The 15,674-nt window shown below is 36.8% G+C and overlaps 1 protein-coding gene across 1 annotated transcript in view; it reads right to left on the reverse strand.

Moving 5' to 3' along the window:
• Nucleotides 1–13,508, reverse strand: part of LOC114662262 (butyrophilin subfamily 1 member A1-like) — a 42,720-nt gene extending 29,212 nt beyond the window's left edge. The window contains exons 1-6 of the mRNA XM_051934709.1: nucleotides 13,352–13,508; nucleotides 11,290–11,403; nucleotides 10,657–10,992; nucleotides 8,633–8,908; nucleotides 4,195–4,311; nucleotides 1,761–1,787 (exon numbers count right to left, since the gene is read on the reverse strand). Coding sequence (XP_051790669.1) covers nucleotides 1,761–1,787; nucleotides 4,195–4,311; nucleotides 8,633–8,908; nucleotides 10,657–10,992; nucleotides 11,290–11,362 — 829 coding nt within the window. The 5' untranslated portion in view covers nucleotides 11,363–11,403; nucleotides 13,352–13,508. The remainder of the gene's footprint in view (nucleotides 1–1,760; nucleotides 1,788–4,194; nucleotides 4,312–8,632; nucleotides 8,909–10,656; nucleotides 10,993–11,289; nucleotides 11,404–13,351) is intronic.
• Between the last annotated feature and the right edge of the window lie 2,166 nt (nucleotides 13,509–15,674).

Consider the following 15,674-nt stretch of genomic DNA (forward strand, 5'->3'; position numbering starts at 1 on the left):
ACTACTTTGCAACTGCTTCAAAGTTTTTTTAAGGTAAGCATGATTTAATAATATAATATATATATATAAAAAATACTTTTTAAAAACCACGCTTGTACTAAAAAGTAAAAAAATAAGTCTCTCATGCATCACTCGTAAAATAAAAGCATGGGCTTTGCAGTAAGGAGATTGTGGGTTCTCTTCCTGGGTCATCCCTGTGTGGAGAGCTCTTTGAGTAGTGAGAAAATCACTATATAAATGTAAAGAATTATTATTATTATTTTATGAGTGATGTATGAGAGACTTATTTTTTTACTTTTTAATATAAGCGTGGTTTTTAAAAAGTATTTTTTATATATATTTTTTATATTATTAAATATATATATATATATATATATATATATATATATATAAAACTTTCAACTTTTTAGTCTTGACTTTGTTTTAGTATAATTTTGTAATCAATATTTTAACACTTCCTTTAATATTTCTATCCATTACCAGCACCATCTATTGGTGAAATCTTTAACTATTCTTCATATGAAAATTTCATTTCTTATTTATCATGGGTTAATTGATCAATTGGTGAAACTGATTATTGATTCATATATTGTCATCGAAAGTGAGTAAGTGTGCAAAATTTCAAGTCATTTGAACAATAGGAAGTGGGTTAAATATCAATTACAAGATTTGTACCAGACAACAAACAGGTGAAGTTAAAAGAAGCGTGGGAAAAACACATGATAGGCTATTATATCTGAATAATTAATTCTTCTGCAAAGCAATAATTTCACAGCTAATTTTTACAATGTTGTCAAGATGGTTTATATTTGTAATGTTGAAGTTGCCAAACCGAGATACAGTATAAAAGCAAATGTGACAACAGATTCAATGAATGACATTATTGTTTTGTCTATTTTATTAAATTTATCGAGTTTCCGAAGAAAGAAAAACTATCTGTGCTCCTTCTTGCAGATTTGCTCTGTGTTAAACCAAAGTTTAGCCTGTTATCAATGATTGTCCTCAGATATTTGTAGTGGTCTACCATCTCCATGTCTCCCCTTTAAGTTGAAACGGTGCAAGGAGGGAAGCACCTGAGATCTGCGACCATATCCATTGTGTTAGGAATTTTTTGATATAAGAAGGAATGATGACACCATTGAACAAATTCATCAACAACAGGGCTAAGGCTATCACTGTCCTCCTTATCTTATTAAATGGCCTACAAGGACAGATTCATCGGCAGATTTCAGGACATGAAAACCTTGTGTGGACTGCATGAAGAGGAGATGGACAGCATGCCTGTAGTGACCCAAAAGATGTATTGAGGCTATTAGAAAAACACAGCTATTAACACTCACGCTTTGTGTTCTGTTAGTTTAAAAAGTCCAAATTCACTCCACCAAATTAGGGCTCAAACAAAACCGATCAATCAGTTTATCAACTGAAATGTGACTGATCTGTATATACAGCTGTCAAGGAATCAATAAACAGCAGACTTGCATGATTTTTTGATCCTTCCAAATGTCCATCCATCCATCCATTATCCAACCCGTTATATCCTAACTACAGGGTCACGGGGGTCTGCGGGAGCCAATCCTAGCCAACACAGGGCACCAGGCAGGAAACAAACCCTGGGCAGGGTGCCTGCCCACCGCAGCTATTTTAAAAATATATATTGCTAAAGCGTTTTGAGTTACATAATTACATTTTTTTACATTCACAACCCCAGACTACCTTAGCCCTTAGGTTTTTAAAATGTTAAGAACAGCTTAACTTACCTCGCTCTTCTAATACTTTTTTGTACTCTAAAATCAAACAAATAAAATTTTAGCAGAAAACAAAGGATTAGGATTTTATAGTGTCTTTTGCAGGTGCTTACTATATATACAATTATAGCAAAAGAAGTATCAAGCTGAAAAATGCAACAATTTGGATTTTCCTAATATACTTCCACCCTATAATGCAACAAAAAACATAACATATATAGTAATAAAAGACATACAGTGTGTTCCATGATGTTTGGGACAAGACCCATTGTTTTAAATTGATTCCCCCTCTGCTCCATGGTTTAAAATTGCAAATCAAACAATTCAGATATGGTTTACATCAGTCAGTCAGTCATTATCTAACCCACTATATCCTAACACAGGGTCACGGGAGTCTGCTGGAGCCAATCTCAGCCAACACAGGGCTCAAGGCAGGAACAAACCCAGGCAGGGTGCCAGCCCACCGCAGGGCACATATACACACCAAGCCCACACTAGGGACAATTTAGGATCGCCAATGCACCTACTGTAACCTGCATGTCTTTGGACTGTGGGAGGAAATTCATGCAGACACGGGGAGAACATGCAAACTCCACGTAGGGAGGACCCAGGAAGTGAACCTGGGTCTCCTTACTGTGAGGCAGCAGCGCTACCACTGCGCCATCGTGACGGCCCACATGGATTAAATGCACATTGCAAACTTTCATTTAATGGTCTTTGCTTACATTTCGGTCACACAACATGCCCCCCCCACCCCATTTCAGGGCACCATAATGTTTGGAGACAGCAATGGCAGGTCTGTTTTGGAATTTGTCGCATATCCCTTACATTCAGTGACTGCTTAAAGTCTGTGATTCATAGACATCACTAGGTGCTGAGGGTCTTCTCTTGTGATGAACGACGTGTTGAACGATGGCAACTATAGACTCCATGTGAGGACCATGTAGACAAAATTTTGTTATTTCTACATGGTGTAACCAAAATGTGTGCAAATTCCCCTATAATGAAAGTCTGCAATGTGCACTTTAATTACAAATTAATTGTTTGATTTGTAATTTTAAAATGTGGAGCAGATGGAGAAATCAAGGATAAATGTGTCTTTGTCTCAAACATTATGGAGGAGAACATAAGCATTACTTTGTATACAAATTTGATGAGGTGAATGTCTGAATTGCCTCCATATACTGGCGGTCATTAAAAAGCTGTTTTTTGTAAGGGAAGTCAACATGCTGTAGTATGAAGAAGAGGATCAAGATGGAGACAGAGAACTGAGCAATAAAATCCTTAATAAATCGAAATGAACCTGAAATCTTTAAATGGAAGCACGAAGCCCCATTTTAAAGAGTCAGCAGCTGTCAAACATTTGACTTCTCCATTGTATTTCAATGGGTGGTTACTTTTACACAAGGAACAATTCACACTTATGTAAACATACAACAACTAATGCCCATGTCATATTTTCCAGTGGTTTTCAGTCGTGGCCTTCATTTACAAAATCGTAGTGAGTTGGAGGCAGTTAGCGGTGCTCCCATGAGACAGTCGCTTAATCGGACATACCCAACGACTTGGTCCAATTAGACTACAACTGTCTCAAACTGGTGTGCTTTTGTCATTAGTTGTTGGGGTGGGCTCTGTGTGCATGAGAGCTGACAACCAACGACTGCTCATCAAGATGTACAATGCATATAATTTAGCGACGAGAAGTAAGGAGCACACATGTTTTGAACCTCAGAAAGATCAGAGAAGCTAGTCTAAGGCCGGGTTTATACTTCACACAACCTGTGAAGAGAGTTGGAATATCATTCATTTAATGTCTTCTGTGTGGCGATCTATTGCTATCAGGTCAGGAGGAAGCCCCAGAAAAAAAAGACGGCACAAAAGATGGTATGTGAGACTTTTAAAATGTATCGTGTCATTACGATCGGTAATATGTGATGCTTGAATATTAAAGCACCACGAATTCATCTGTATGTCGGCATTTTGCTTCACCACATTGAACCATTCATCAAACATCGAAGCGCGCACATCGATCTTGTAGGATCCGCATGTAGATAGTAAACAGAGACTCTAATGTCACATTCCACCTTTCAGCCCCCTGACTTTTTGCTGGTACTGCAACTCATACACGCGTTGTGTTCATTTCTGAGGACCTGCTCAGGGGACGCGTCAAACCTCGCTGTACATGTTAACCTATTAACCCTTTGTGTAGCGTCAGCTTCATCAGCTGACATGTTATTGGGCGTGTCACAAAAAGAAGTAAGAATAAGTGTGCTGGAAGCTTGGCACACAGTCAGTAAATCTGACATGGGAAACAATTGACATGGTCTGGCAGTGAGATCAGTGACTGTGGTTGGAAAATCTGACATACCCCACAACTAACAGTCAAGTAATGTGACATCATAGCACTGATTAAGCATTTGTCTTAATACATTACTAATTTTCTTACTTTTGTATTTTCCTTCAGTCTTATAAGTGAAAATGGCAACAAGAAGGATGAACACTAACAAACATGGTGTGGCTACAGACAGGGCCACCACCCAAGGTTTAGCTCGATAGAAGTCCCCTAGAGAAATAAAAAACACTGAAGTTGGAACACTGTGCCATCAGTACCAGGTTTTTATTGCAACACATTCTTTCTGAACAAAAACTGCTTTAAAGTGTAGAAATATGTTTCACTCACTAGATAGCAGTCTCTGCATTCAGTCTGAAAATAAAAATAAGTAATAATACAAAACAAAAGATTAAAGTGCAAAGTACAAAAACAAAATATGATAAATCAATTGAACACAGTATGCTTGCTTAGGACATCTAAAACTCAAATCTAAAACCTCTCCCTCCCTGCCTTCCATGAGCTACAGCCATCTATGACCTCATCAAATGGGATTTGTCCTGCAACTAGATGGCTGGCATTTTTTGAGCTCCCAGTGTTGGGGACATGTCCTCTGGGATTGTGAAGCACCAATCAAAATGTGATGGGATGAAAGTTCGCCATCATATCATATTTGTATCCAGAGATGGCCTTAGGGGTGTGCGGGGCCTAGGGCTGACCAACCCCACGCGAGGCCGGTTACATCAAATGCTATTACCGGTATGAGTGGACTGTATAAACTTGTGTGCGAATTTAATAAAAATAATATTAGCATACACCTGATTTTCTCATTACAGTATTCAGCTAAACTTTTCCAAGATAACATGCTGACTTTATCACAATATAACTGGAGAATATATCTTGACAAATCTGCTTGAACGGGACACGTGGACCTCAAAAGGAGGGCCCCCTTAGGTGCGGGGCCTGGGGCGGTCACTCCACTTGCCACCCCCAAAGAGAAAGGTTCTCCTCCATGCTATCTATCTAGTTTGGCTTCTAATATTTGTACTCATGGACAGTTTCAAACGCAAGCATGTCAGGAGCTTCGTCATGGCATTACGGAGATAAGGTCACATGCAGTATGGCAAGCCAAATTAACATTTAGAGATATCTCAAAATGAATTTTATGATATCTGGAAATGCATTTTAGATATCTCAAATTGAATTATAGATATCTAAAAATACATCTATTTTAAGATATCTAAAAAGAATTGTATGATATCTCAAACAGATTTCAAGATATCTTGAAGTGATATGCTGTACATTTTCAGATATCTGAAATGCATTTCAAGATATCTTAAATGCAATTTGAGATATCTTGAAATATGTTCATGTGCATTTTGAGATACAGTAATCCCTCCTCCATCGCAGGGGTTGCGTTCCAGAGTCACCCGCGAAATAAGAAAATCCGCGAAGTAGAAACCATATGTTTATATGGTTATTTTTATATTGTCATGCTTGGGTCACAGATTTGCGCAGAAACACAGGAGGTTGTAGAGAGACAGGAACGTTATTCAAACACTGCAAACAAACATTTGTCTCTTTTTCAAAAGTTTAAACTGTGCTCCATGACAAGACAGAGATGACAGTTCCGTCTCACAATTAAAAGAATGCAAACATATCTTCCTCTTCAAAGGAGCAAATAAATCAATAGTGCTGTTTGCTTTTAAGTATGCGAAGCACCGCGGCACAAAGCTGTTGAAGGCGGCAGCTCACACCCCCTCTGTCAGGAGCAGAGAGAGAGAGAGAGAGAGGAGACAGATAAAAAAAATCAATACGTGCCCTTTGAGCTTTTAAGTATGCGAAGCACCGTGCAGCATACTTAAAAGCTGCACACAGAAGGTAGCAAAGTGAAGATAATCTTTCAGCATTTTTAGATGAGCGTCCGTATCGTCTAGGTGTGCGAACAGCCCCCCTGCTCACACCCCCTACGTCAGGATCAGAGAAAGTCAGCGCAAGAGAGAGAGAAAGAAAAGTAAGCTGGGTAGCTTCTCAGCCATCTGCCAATAGCGTCCCTTGTATGAAATCAACTGGGCAAACCAACTGAGGAAGCATGTACCAGAAATTAAAAGACCCATTGTCCTCAGAAACCCGCGAAGCAGCGAAAAATCCGCGATATATATTTAAATATGCTTACATATAAAATCCGCGATGGAGTGAAGCTGCGAAGGGCGAAGCGCGATATAGCGAGGGATTACTGTATCTCAAATACATTTTCAGATATCTTAAAATAGCTTTCTGCACATTTCAAGATATCTCAAATACATTTTCAGATATCTTAAAATAACTTCCTGCGTATTTCAAGATATCTCAAATACATTTTCAGATATCTTAAAATCACTTCCTGTAAAATTTATTATACTTTCAATGGAACTTCCTGCCTATTTTAAGATATCTTGAAATGCATTTAAGATATCTCGAAATGCACAGGAAGTGATTTTGAGATATCATGAAATGTATTTGAGATATCTTGAAATGTGCAGGAAGTCATTTTAAGATATCTTGAAATGTATTTTAGATATCTTGAAATGTGCAGGAAGTCATTTTAAGATATCTGAAAATGCATTTCAGATATCTCAAAATGAATTTGGGATATCTTAAAATGAGAAGGAAGTTATTTTAAGATATCTCGAAATATAATTTAGATATCTTAAAAAGCATTTAAGATATCTTGAAATTCATTGTTGTTTCAGATATCTGAAATACATTTTTAGATATCTAAAATTAATTTCATGATATCTTAAAATGGGTCTCTGCTCTATTTCTATGGCAAGCCAAATTAACATTTAGAGATATCTCAAAATGAATTTTATGATATCTGGAAATGCATTTTAGATATTTCAAATTGAATTATAGATATCTAAAAATACATCTATTTTAAGATATCTAAAAAGAATTGTATGATATCTCAAACAGATTTCAAGATATCTTGAAGTGATATGCTGTACATTTTCAGATATCTGAAATGCATTTCAAGATATCTTAAATGCAATTTGAGATATCTTGAAATATGTTCATGTGCATTTTGAGATATCTCAAATACATTTTCAGATATCTTAAAATAGCTTTCTGCACATTTCAAGATATCTCAAATACATTTTCAGATATCTTAAAATAACTTCCTGCGTATTTCAAGATATCTCAAATACATTTTCAGATATCTTAAAATCACTTCCTGTAAAATTTATTATACTTTCAATGGAACTTCCTGCCTATTTTAAGATATCTTGAAATGCATTTAAGATATCTCGAAATGCACAGGAAGTGATTTTGAGATATCATGAAATGTATTTGAGATATCTTGAAATGTGCAGGAAGTCATTTTAAGATATCTTGAAATGTATTTTAGATATCTTGAAATGTGCAGGAAGTCATTTTAAGATATCTGAAAATGCATTTCAGATATCTCAAAATGAATTTGGGATATCTTAAAATGAGAAGGAAGTTATTTTAAGATATCTCGAAATATAATTTAGATATCTTAAAAAGCATTTAAGATATCTTGAAATTCATTGTTGTTTCAGATATCTGAAATACATTTTTAGATATCTAAAATTAATTTCATGATATCTTAAAATGGGTCTCTGCTCTATTTCAGATATCTAACAATGTATTTCAAGATATCTAAAATTGTATTTCAAGATATCTAAAATGCATTTTAAGATATCTTTAAAAGGACACTCAATTATTTCAAGATATCTCAATAGCATTTTCAGATATCTACAATACAATTTAAGATATCTCAAATACATTTCCAGATATCTCAAAACAGCTTCCTGTCCATTTTCAGATATCTCAAATACATTTTCAGATATCTCAACATCACTTCCTGCTCATTTTAAGATATCTCAAATACATTTTAAGATATCATATAATAAACAAGAAGTCCCATTGAAATAATAGGCAGTTTTACAGGAAATGATTTTGAGATATCTTGAAATGCATTTAAGATATCTTAAAATGCATGAAAGGTCAATTTAAGATATCTGAAAATTCATTTGAGATATCTTGAAATACAGACACAATTATTTTGAAACTGTATTTGAGATATCTTGAAATGCATTTGAGATATCCCGAAATGTATTGCAGATATCTTAAAATGTAAAGGAAAGTATTTTAAGATATCTCAAAGCGAGTTTCAGATATCTTAAAAAGTAAATTACATTTTAAGATATCCGAAATTCATTTTGAGATATCTCTAAATGTTAATTTGGCTTGCCATACTTGTGTCATCAGCAATGTAATCAATGGCAGGGTAGTTAATGACCAGGGCATCTTATAGTCCACCTCCTGTTTTGTAATACCTCTTTCACTTTACAATTGCAAGCTCTTGGTCTCAAAATCCTGTAAATCATGACTCCCAGCAGCCTGATGTTCAAATCAGAAACCAGGCCTGAACAGGACACCACTAACACATACACAAACACATTCATCCAGAGCCAATTTAAAGTCACCAACTAAAAAAATAAAATTATTAAATATTTTTTAATTATAAATATGATGTATTAAAACTCACCTGAAATTTCTATTCTTGACTTTAATTCTGTCTTCCCTCTGCTTTTGACCATGCAGGACAGATGGGGACTGTCTTGTTGCGATACAAGTATTGTACTTTTTACAAGAAACAGTCCTTCTCTGCTCTTTTCCTTTGTAGTAGAGAGTGTTAAATCTCTGTCTCTCCCATCAATCCAGAACAACTCTGGTGGAGGATACCAGCCTTCAGAAACACATGTCAGATGAATAACTTTGTTACCTTGTTCATCTAGTGAGATCAAGGGATATGTTCCAGTAGCTAGAAAAAAGATTACAGAGTGTTGGGACAATTGATTAATATTTTTTTTTGTTCCTTATTTTGCTTTATACAATTTCTTTTATTAGGAATTTGTTAGTTTTCGCATACCCTTTGGGGTCAGAGCGCAGGGTCAGCCATTGTACAGCGCCCCTGGAGCAATTGAAGGTTAAGGGCCTTGCTCAAGGGCCCAGCAGAGTAGGATCTGTCTTGGCAGTGACAGGGATTTGAACCGGCAACCTTCGGGATAACAGCACAGATCCATAGCCTCAGACCCACCACTCTGCCCCAAATATTCCTTTACAAACATTAAATACATGTAAAATATCTGTAAACTAATATATTAATACCAATATTAATACATTGTAAAATATGTGTTGATATACTTAAAGGATAGATATATTACAATATCTTGCAGTATTATCTTCTTGTTCTTTCGACCCCCATTAGGGTTTGCCACAATGGATCATCTTTTTCCATACAATATCTTATAGTATACTGAAGTATATTGCAATATATTTTTAAAAATATATTTTTAATATATTTTAAAATACAAGGAATAATATACTGTAAGCCACATTTTAGAAAATATTGCTATTTATATTTTAACTATACTGTAAATGCTATAATACTATATGATATATTTCAGAGTTTTAATTGCAAGATATTTGTTATTTTTGTACATTCCAGTATATTTCAATAATATATTAACCTGGAATTAAAAATAGCATCCAATAGACTAAATTGTATTATGGGACAGCACAAATTATAAACCTATTAGACAGTAACGATGCACTGCACGATAATGTGCAGTGAATACACTTGACTTGACCATTCTCTGTTGACCCTTGACCTTCGTTGACCATATACTGTATGTGTACAATGATTTAAGATATGAAGAGGTTGGGGAAGTGATGGCGAAGGTGGTAGGGATGAGAATGGCGGCCGTGTGGCACTACCCGTTGCAGAGAGTTGATTCTACAATAAAATAAAATAAAAATAAAAAGAGTAATAATTCCAAAACTCTTCGCTTTTTATAGAAGGCTGTAGTGCGGAGTTTCAGCACAGTGTATGTGTTACAAATTTCAGGCTAAAGGTTATTTGACTTTTGACCTTGACCTTTAACCTTGGAGGTCAATCATCACCCCGAAAGCGGACAGTAGACATCACGTGTAGTGTATGTGTAACAAATTTCAGGTCAATAGGTCAAATGGTTTGTGAGCTACAGGTGATTTAAAATCCTGGACAGACAAACAGACAGCCACGGTAGCATATTATAGTAGAAGATTATTATTATTAATAAGGATTATTATTATTAATAAGGATGTAAATTGAAGCCTGCATATTCTGGCAGAGTATCCAACTTAAACTACTTTTAGTGACTTACAAGGAGGCCAAAATAAATTGGAATCATTGGGAAGATGGGGTTTAGCTGTATGCAGGTATAAAGATAAGACATGAATGATTTGTCATTGGTCTGGACATACAGTATATTTCATGTGTAATACACAATATATTTGGAAATGTGTAACAACATCTTGTTGAATTCATGACACAAGGAACTCTGAACTTGTTTTGGAAGCAAAAGATAGAGTGAGTTTATATAGGTGTACTCCTGAGAGAGCCCTTACTGCAAAGTGCTTTGTGAAAGTTGCCACTGTATACATACAGTATAATCGAAATACGCTGGAAATACTGCATTTGAAGAATCATTCAAATAATAATAGATAAAAACTTGGGTTAGTACTTACCTGAAATCTTTACTTCAATGCTTGCACTTTGTTCTGAGGCACCCTGACTGGCAGAACAGGAATAATGTCCTTCATCCATAACTTGAACATTCTTTATCAACAAGGACAGTTCACCGTGAATCAGTTGTTCAACATTGAGGCTTGTCCTGCCTGCAAAGTTTGGGCCTGATGTTTCGATTTGATTCTCATACACCAGTATAGGCAACAAATGATTTTGAAGCCATGTCACCTTCATGTTCACGGCACTGATGCTTGGAGATAGGAAGCATGGGATAACAGCATCCTGACCCAGCTTAAAATTGATGGGGCCAGATGGGACACTGACTGTAAAGGTATCTAATGGAGAAAAACAGAGTAAGAAAATCAAACATAATGGAATAAGATGATACAGTATACCAAAACCTTAATTAAATTTAAACCTTAACTAAACCAATGTGTTCCTAAACACAATTTTTTCTTTTCCATTCACGTCTGTAGGGGGTGCTAGAGATTTCTAACTTGAGATTAATGTCTTGAAGAACAAGATGGACTGAAACAACCAAGCAATAACAAGAGGGATAAAGTCCACTTATTGTTATATTGTTCATAGTTAAACTGTGACTTCATTATAAAGATAAAAAGAAAGGCGCTCACTTGTTTGGACCTGAGCCACATAAAAGAAGATGAGGAGTATGGAGCATTCCCTTTCTTGATAGTACTTCTTCATTTTCACAAATTATGTGAGATTACAAGACGGAATTGTCAGCACTGGAAATCATAAGAAAACATGCTGAAGATAGTCAAATCACAACATGACAAATGTATTTTAATCGACAAATAGCAATTTGCAGTGTGTTCCAATTGACAGTACAATGTTTCAGAGAGAATATCTTTATATAAAAAAAAGGAAGACAAATATTTAATAGTTTATGACCTAAAAATTGCACAGATGTATATTGCAGATGCAGATTTATACGTGTAAACTTGCTAATGTTTAACAGACACTGTTGCTTTTACACTTTCACTTTCCTAAATCGGTCTCAGTTTATACTGCGATGAGTGGTGTTTTAATTCACTCTGTTTTAGATACAGATATGATATGATGATGAACCCGAAAGAGTCTCATGCCACGTTTACTGTATTTAAATGTAATTCCTTTTTTGATATGGCACCAATAAATAAGAACCGTATGGGAGTGTTAATATCACACAATAGCTGTGTCGCATATGTGGTTACCAGTCTGCTCATTTCCATCCATTTTACCTTCTTCTGTGAAGTAAATGGTGTCCCTGTTCTTTAGGAATTGCCATGTTTTTCCTATTTCTGTGTGAGTTTTTCTCCTAGTACCCACAATCCTGAAGATGTGTAGTTGTGTTAGCGCACAACTCTAAATTGGCCTCAGTTTACGTCCACACTATTATGTTTTCATGTACAAATGGCATTTTTAAATGAAAGCAATCTCTGTCCACACTAGCATTTTCACATCATTAATGGAAGTACCTCTGTCATGTCAGTCAGTCATTTTCCAACTCGCTATATCCTAACACAGGGTCACGGGGGTCTGATGGAGCCAGTCCCAGCCAGCACAGGGCGCAAGACAGGATTCAAACCCCGGGCAGGGTGCCAGCCCACCGCAGGGCATACACACACAAAGCACACACTAGGCACAATTTTGGATCGCAATGCACCTAACCTGCATGTCTTTGGACGGTGGGAGGAAACCCACGCAGACACGGGGAGAACATGCAAACTCTACACAGGGAGGACCCGGAAAGCGAACCCAGGTCTCCTTACTGCGAGGCAGCAGCGCTACCACTGCGCCACCCCTGGAAGTATCTCTGTCCACACTAAAATGACCAAAAATGCGTCTGAAGTAGATAATCTTCTCCAGGCATGAGTGCATTAGGAGAAAATGTTCTTGAAGGGACAGTAATGCTTCAGGCCACGAGATTTATCACAAAACTGAACTGACTGGTGAATTACTTACAAGCTGAGCATTTTTGCAGCATTTAAACTATATTAAACACACTTTGGATGCATACAGGTAAGCAACACAACAAACGCCATGGAAAGCAACTCCTCTGTGTCTGCTGTGTTAGAATATGCTTTTCTTCTGTGAAGGGTAAGTATGAGCAGGATTTAATCTGAGAAGGGCTACATAATAATCACAGACGATTAAGAATACAATTACGAATCTGTGTTTTCAAAAGTCTCCGTTTTTAACCTGTCCATATAGCAATGCCAAGCCAGCATTTTCAGAAATATACAGTGCTGGAAAGTTTTTGAGGGTTAAAAATGCCAGGGTTGTGTGGACCCAAGGCAGAAATGGACACTAATGTCTGTGAATGAAGCCTCAGTGTGTGCGAGTATGAAAAGACCCTGGAATGGACTGGCTCGCTGTCCATCTTTGCTTTCTGCCCTGCACCTGATGCTGCCATTGGTGGCCTCTGTGCCACCACAGCCCTGGAAATGGATAAGCAGGATTGAGAATTTTATGTTATTTGCTTTTGATAATCAATTTCATGATAAGTAATACATTTGGAACACTTATGTGAGAAATATTCTAAGGCAGCCTGTGTTGACCACTATCCAACATTTATTTCCACTATGGCACAATCTGCTGAAACAAAACTTCTTTTGTGGTAATAAAAATAAAACCACATTGCAAATCCTACAGGAAAAACATAGAGAGAAAAAGAGCTGTTACAAATCTTACCTGTGCCTTTGCAGATCATCACTGTTCTGGAATGTTCATGTCTGTTTGGGCTGCTGACTGACTGATTCTTGTCTTTTGCACACATTTAGTTATAAGTGGACTTGATCACCAGATTAAAGTACTCAACATAAAACATGCACTTTCTGTTTCTCAGGTCACTATCATTTCAAGAAAGCCTGGAAGTGTTCCAGCTTTACTGTGTTTCAGCTTCCAAGGGACATTTCTGCTTGTCAGCATTTTGCTCTGCAAATGATTTGCAATAAAGAGCGAGTAGAAATATCTTGAAACTAGTATTGTTCATTTTAATTTTCACAACTCGCCCAGCAAAGATGGTCCTTTTGCTATCCCAGCTCATCCATCTATTCACCACCCCATTTCATTCACTAACACCCATCAAGTTGGTACGTAACCTAGGGGTGGTGATCGATCACCAGCTGTCCTTCACTGACCATGTTGCAAAGGTCTCACATTCTTAAAATATCTGCACGATCAGACCCTATCTGACAGAGTATGCAGCACAACTCCTGGCCCAGGCTTTGAATTGATTGCAACGAGTGCAGAATGCAGCTGCTAGAATCCTACCTAGGAAAAGAAAATCCGAGCACATTTCTCCAGTTTTGATGTCACTACACTGGTTACCTGTATTATTTAGGATTGACTTTAAAATCCTGCTTATGGTTTACAAAGCCTTACATAATCTCGCTCCATATTATATATCGGAATGTCTGACATCTTATATTCCAAATCGTAACCTCAGATCTTCAAATGAGTGTCTACTTAGAATTCCAAGAGCTAAACTTAAAAGGAGTGGTGAGGCGGGCGGCCTTCTGCTGTTTTGCACCTAAAATCTGGAATAGTTTACCGTTAAAAATTCACCAGGAAAATACGGTGAAGCACTTTAATAAACTAGTAAAAACACATTACTTTAACATGGCTTTCTCACAGCTTCACCTTAGTTTAATCCTGATGCTCTGTATATTCAGTTAATTATCATTATCATTCATGGTGGCTCCAAAATCCGTACTAATCCATACTTTCTCTTCTGTTCTTTTTCCGGTTTTCTGTGGAGGCGACCTGCGTCACCACCACCTGCTCAAAGCACCGTGATGTCCCTGCATTGATGGATTAAAGGCCAGAAGTCCACAAGACAGTCATCATCAAGTTCTTCCATGAGAACCCTGAATACAATGAGGACTGATTGAGGTCATTAATGTTAGGTAGAATGCCAAGAGGGGGCTGGCTGGGTGGTCTCGTGGCCTGGAACCCCTGCAGATTTTATGTTTTTCTCCAGCCATCTGGAATTTTTTTTTTGTTTTTTCTGTCCTCCCTGGACATCGGACCTTACTTTTTTTCTATGTTAATTAGTGTTCCCTAATTTTAATTCTTATTTATTTTGTCTTTTTTCTCTTTCTTCATCATGTAAAGCACTTTGAGCTACATTGTTTGTATGAAAATGTGCTCTAGAAATAAATGTTGTTGTTGTTGTATCTGTCTGATGTCTTGCATTTTATATACCATAATGAAATTCAAAAAAGTAATAAAGTACAGAGATTGCTGCTAAACCTGCTGTAGCTGTTAATCCTTTGCACAGCACCAGCTCTGTCAGGCAACAAATACGCTATTGGTTTTCAGTAAAATGGGTGAGCACGACTGCGCTGGAAGATGAGCACTCAGTTGATGAATGTGACATGGACTGTGACTTTTAGTTTGACATGGTGCAGGGACGACATCAGTGACTACAATTGGCCAATCTGACAAAAATGAAAAATAACATCATGTTCATAATGACTGATCTTGAAATGGTCTAACACAGATTCTTATGCTTGAAATGTGTCATTGTCAACACACTGGGAAGGCTAGGAACACCGGTAAAGAATCAAATGGCAAGAATATGATCATATTCATGATGACCAACCATGAAATAGCATAAAATGACAATCCGCATGCCTATATTACTGATCCCAGACTTTTCAAACTTTTGTGGAAAAGGTGTGAATCCCATTAGAGTGCGAACCCCTTGGATGGTGGTTGGTGTGGCCTGCACAACTTCAAGTCTGCCTGATCATTTTTGCTGAAGAAACCTATTGGTTTACTCTTTATTCTAAGGGCTTAAATTCCTTCACAAAATGTGGTCCATAATAGCCTAAAATGATGGTTTTTCAGGGCTAGAGGGCTAAGAAAAGAAATAAAAAGTTTGCAGACATTAAGGTGAGTCGAACTGTAGATCATATATTGGAGTTTTCGTGCACCAGGAGGTGCAGAATGAATAAATAAATAAACTGAAGTGATTTGGATATAGCGGGTTGGATAATGGATGGATGGA

Source organism: Erpetoichthys calabaricus, chromosome 12 (genome assembly GCF_900747795.2).
Source record: "Erpetoichthys calabaricus chromosome 12, fErpCal1.3, whole genome shotgun sequence".
Lineage (NCBI taxonomy): Eukaryota > Metazoa > Chordata > Cladistia > Polypteriformes > Polypteridae > Erpetoichthys > Erpetoichthys calabaricus.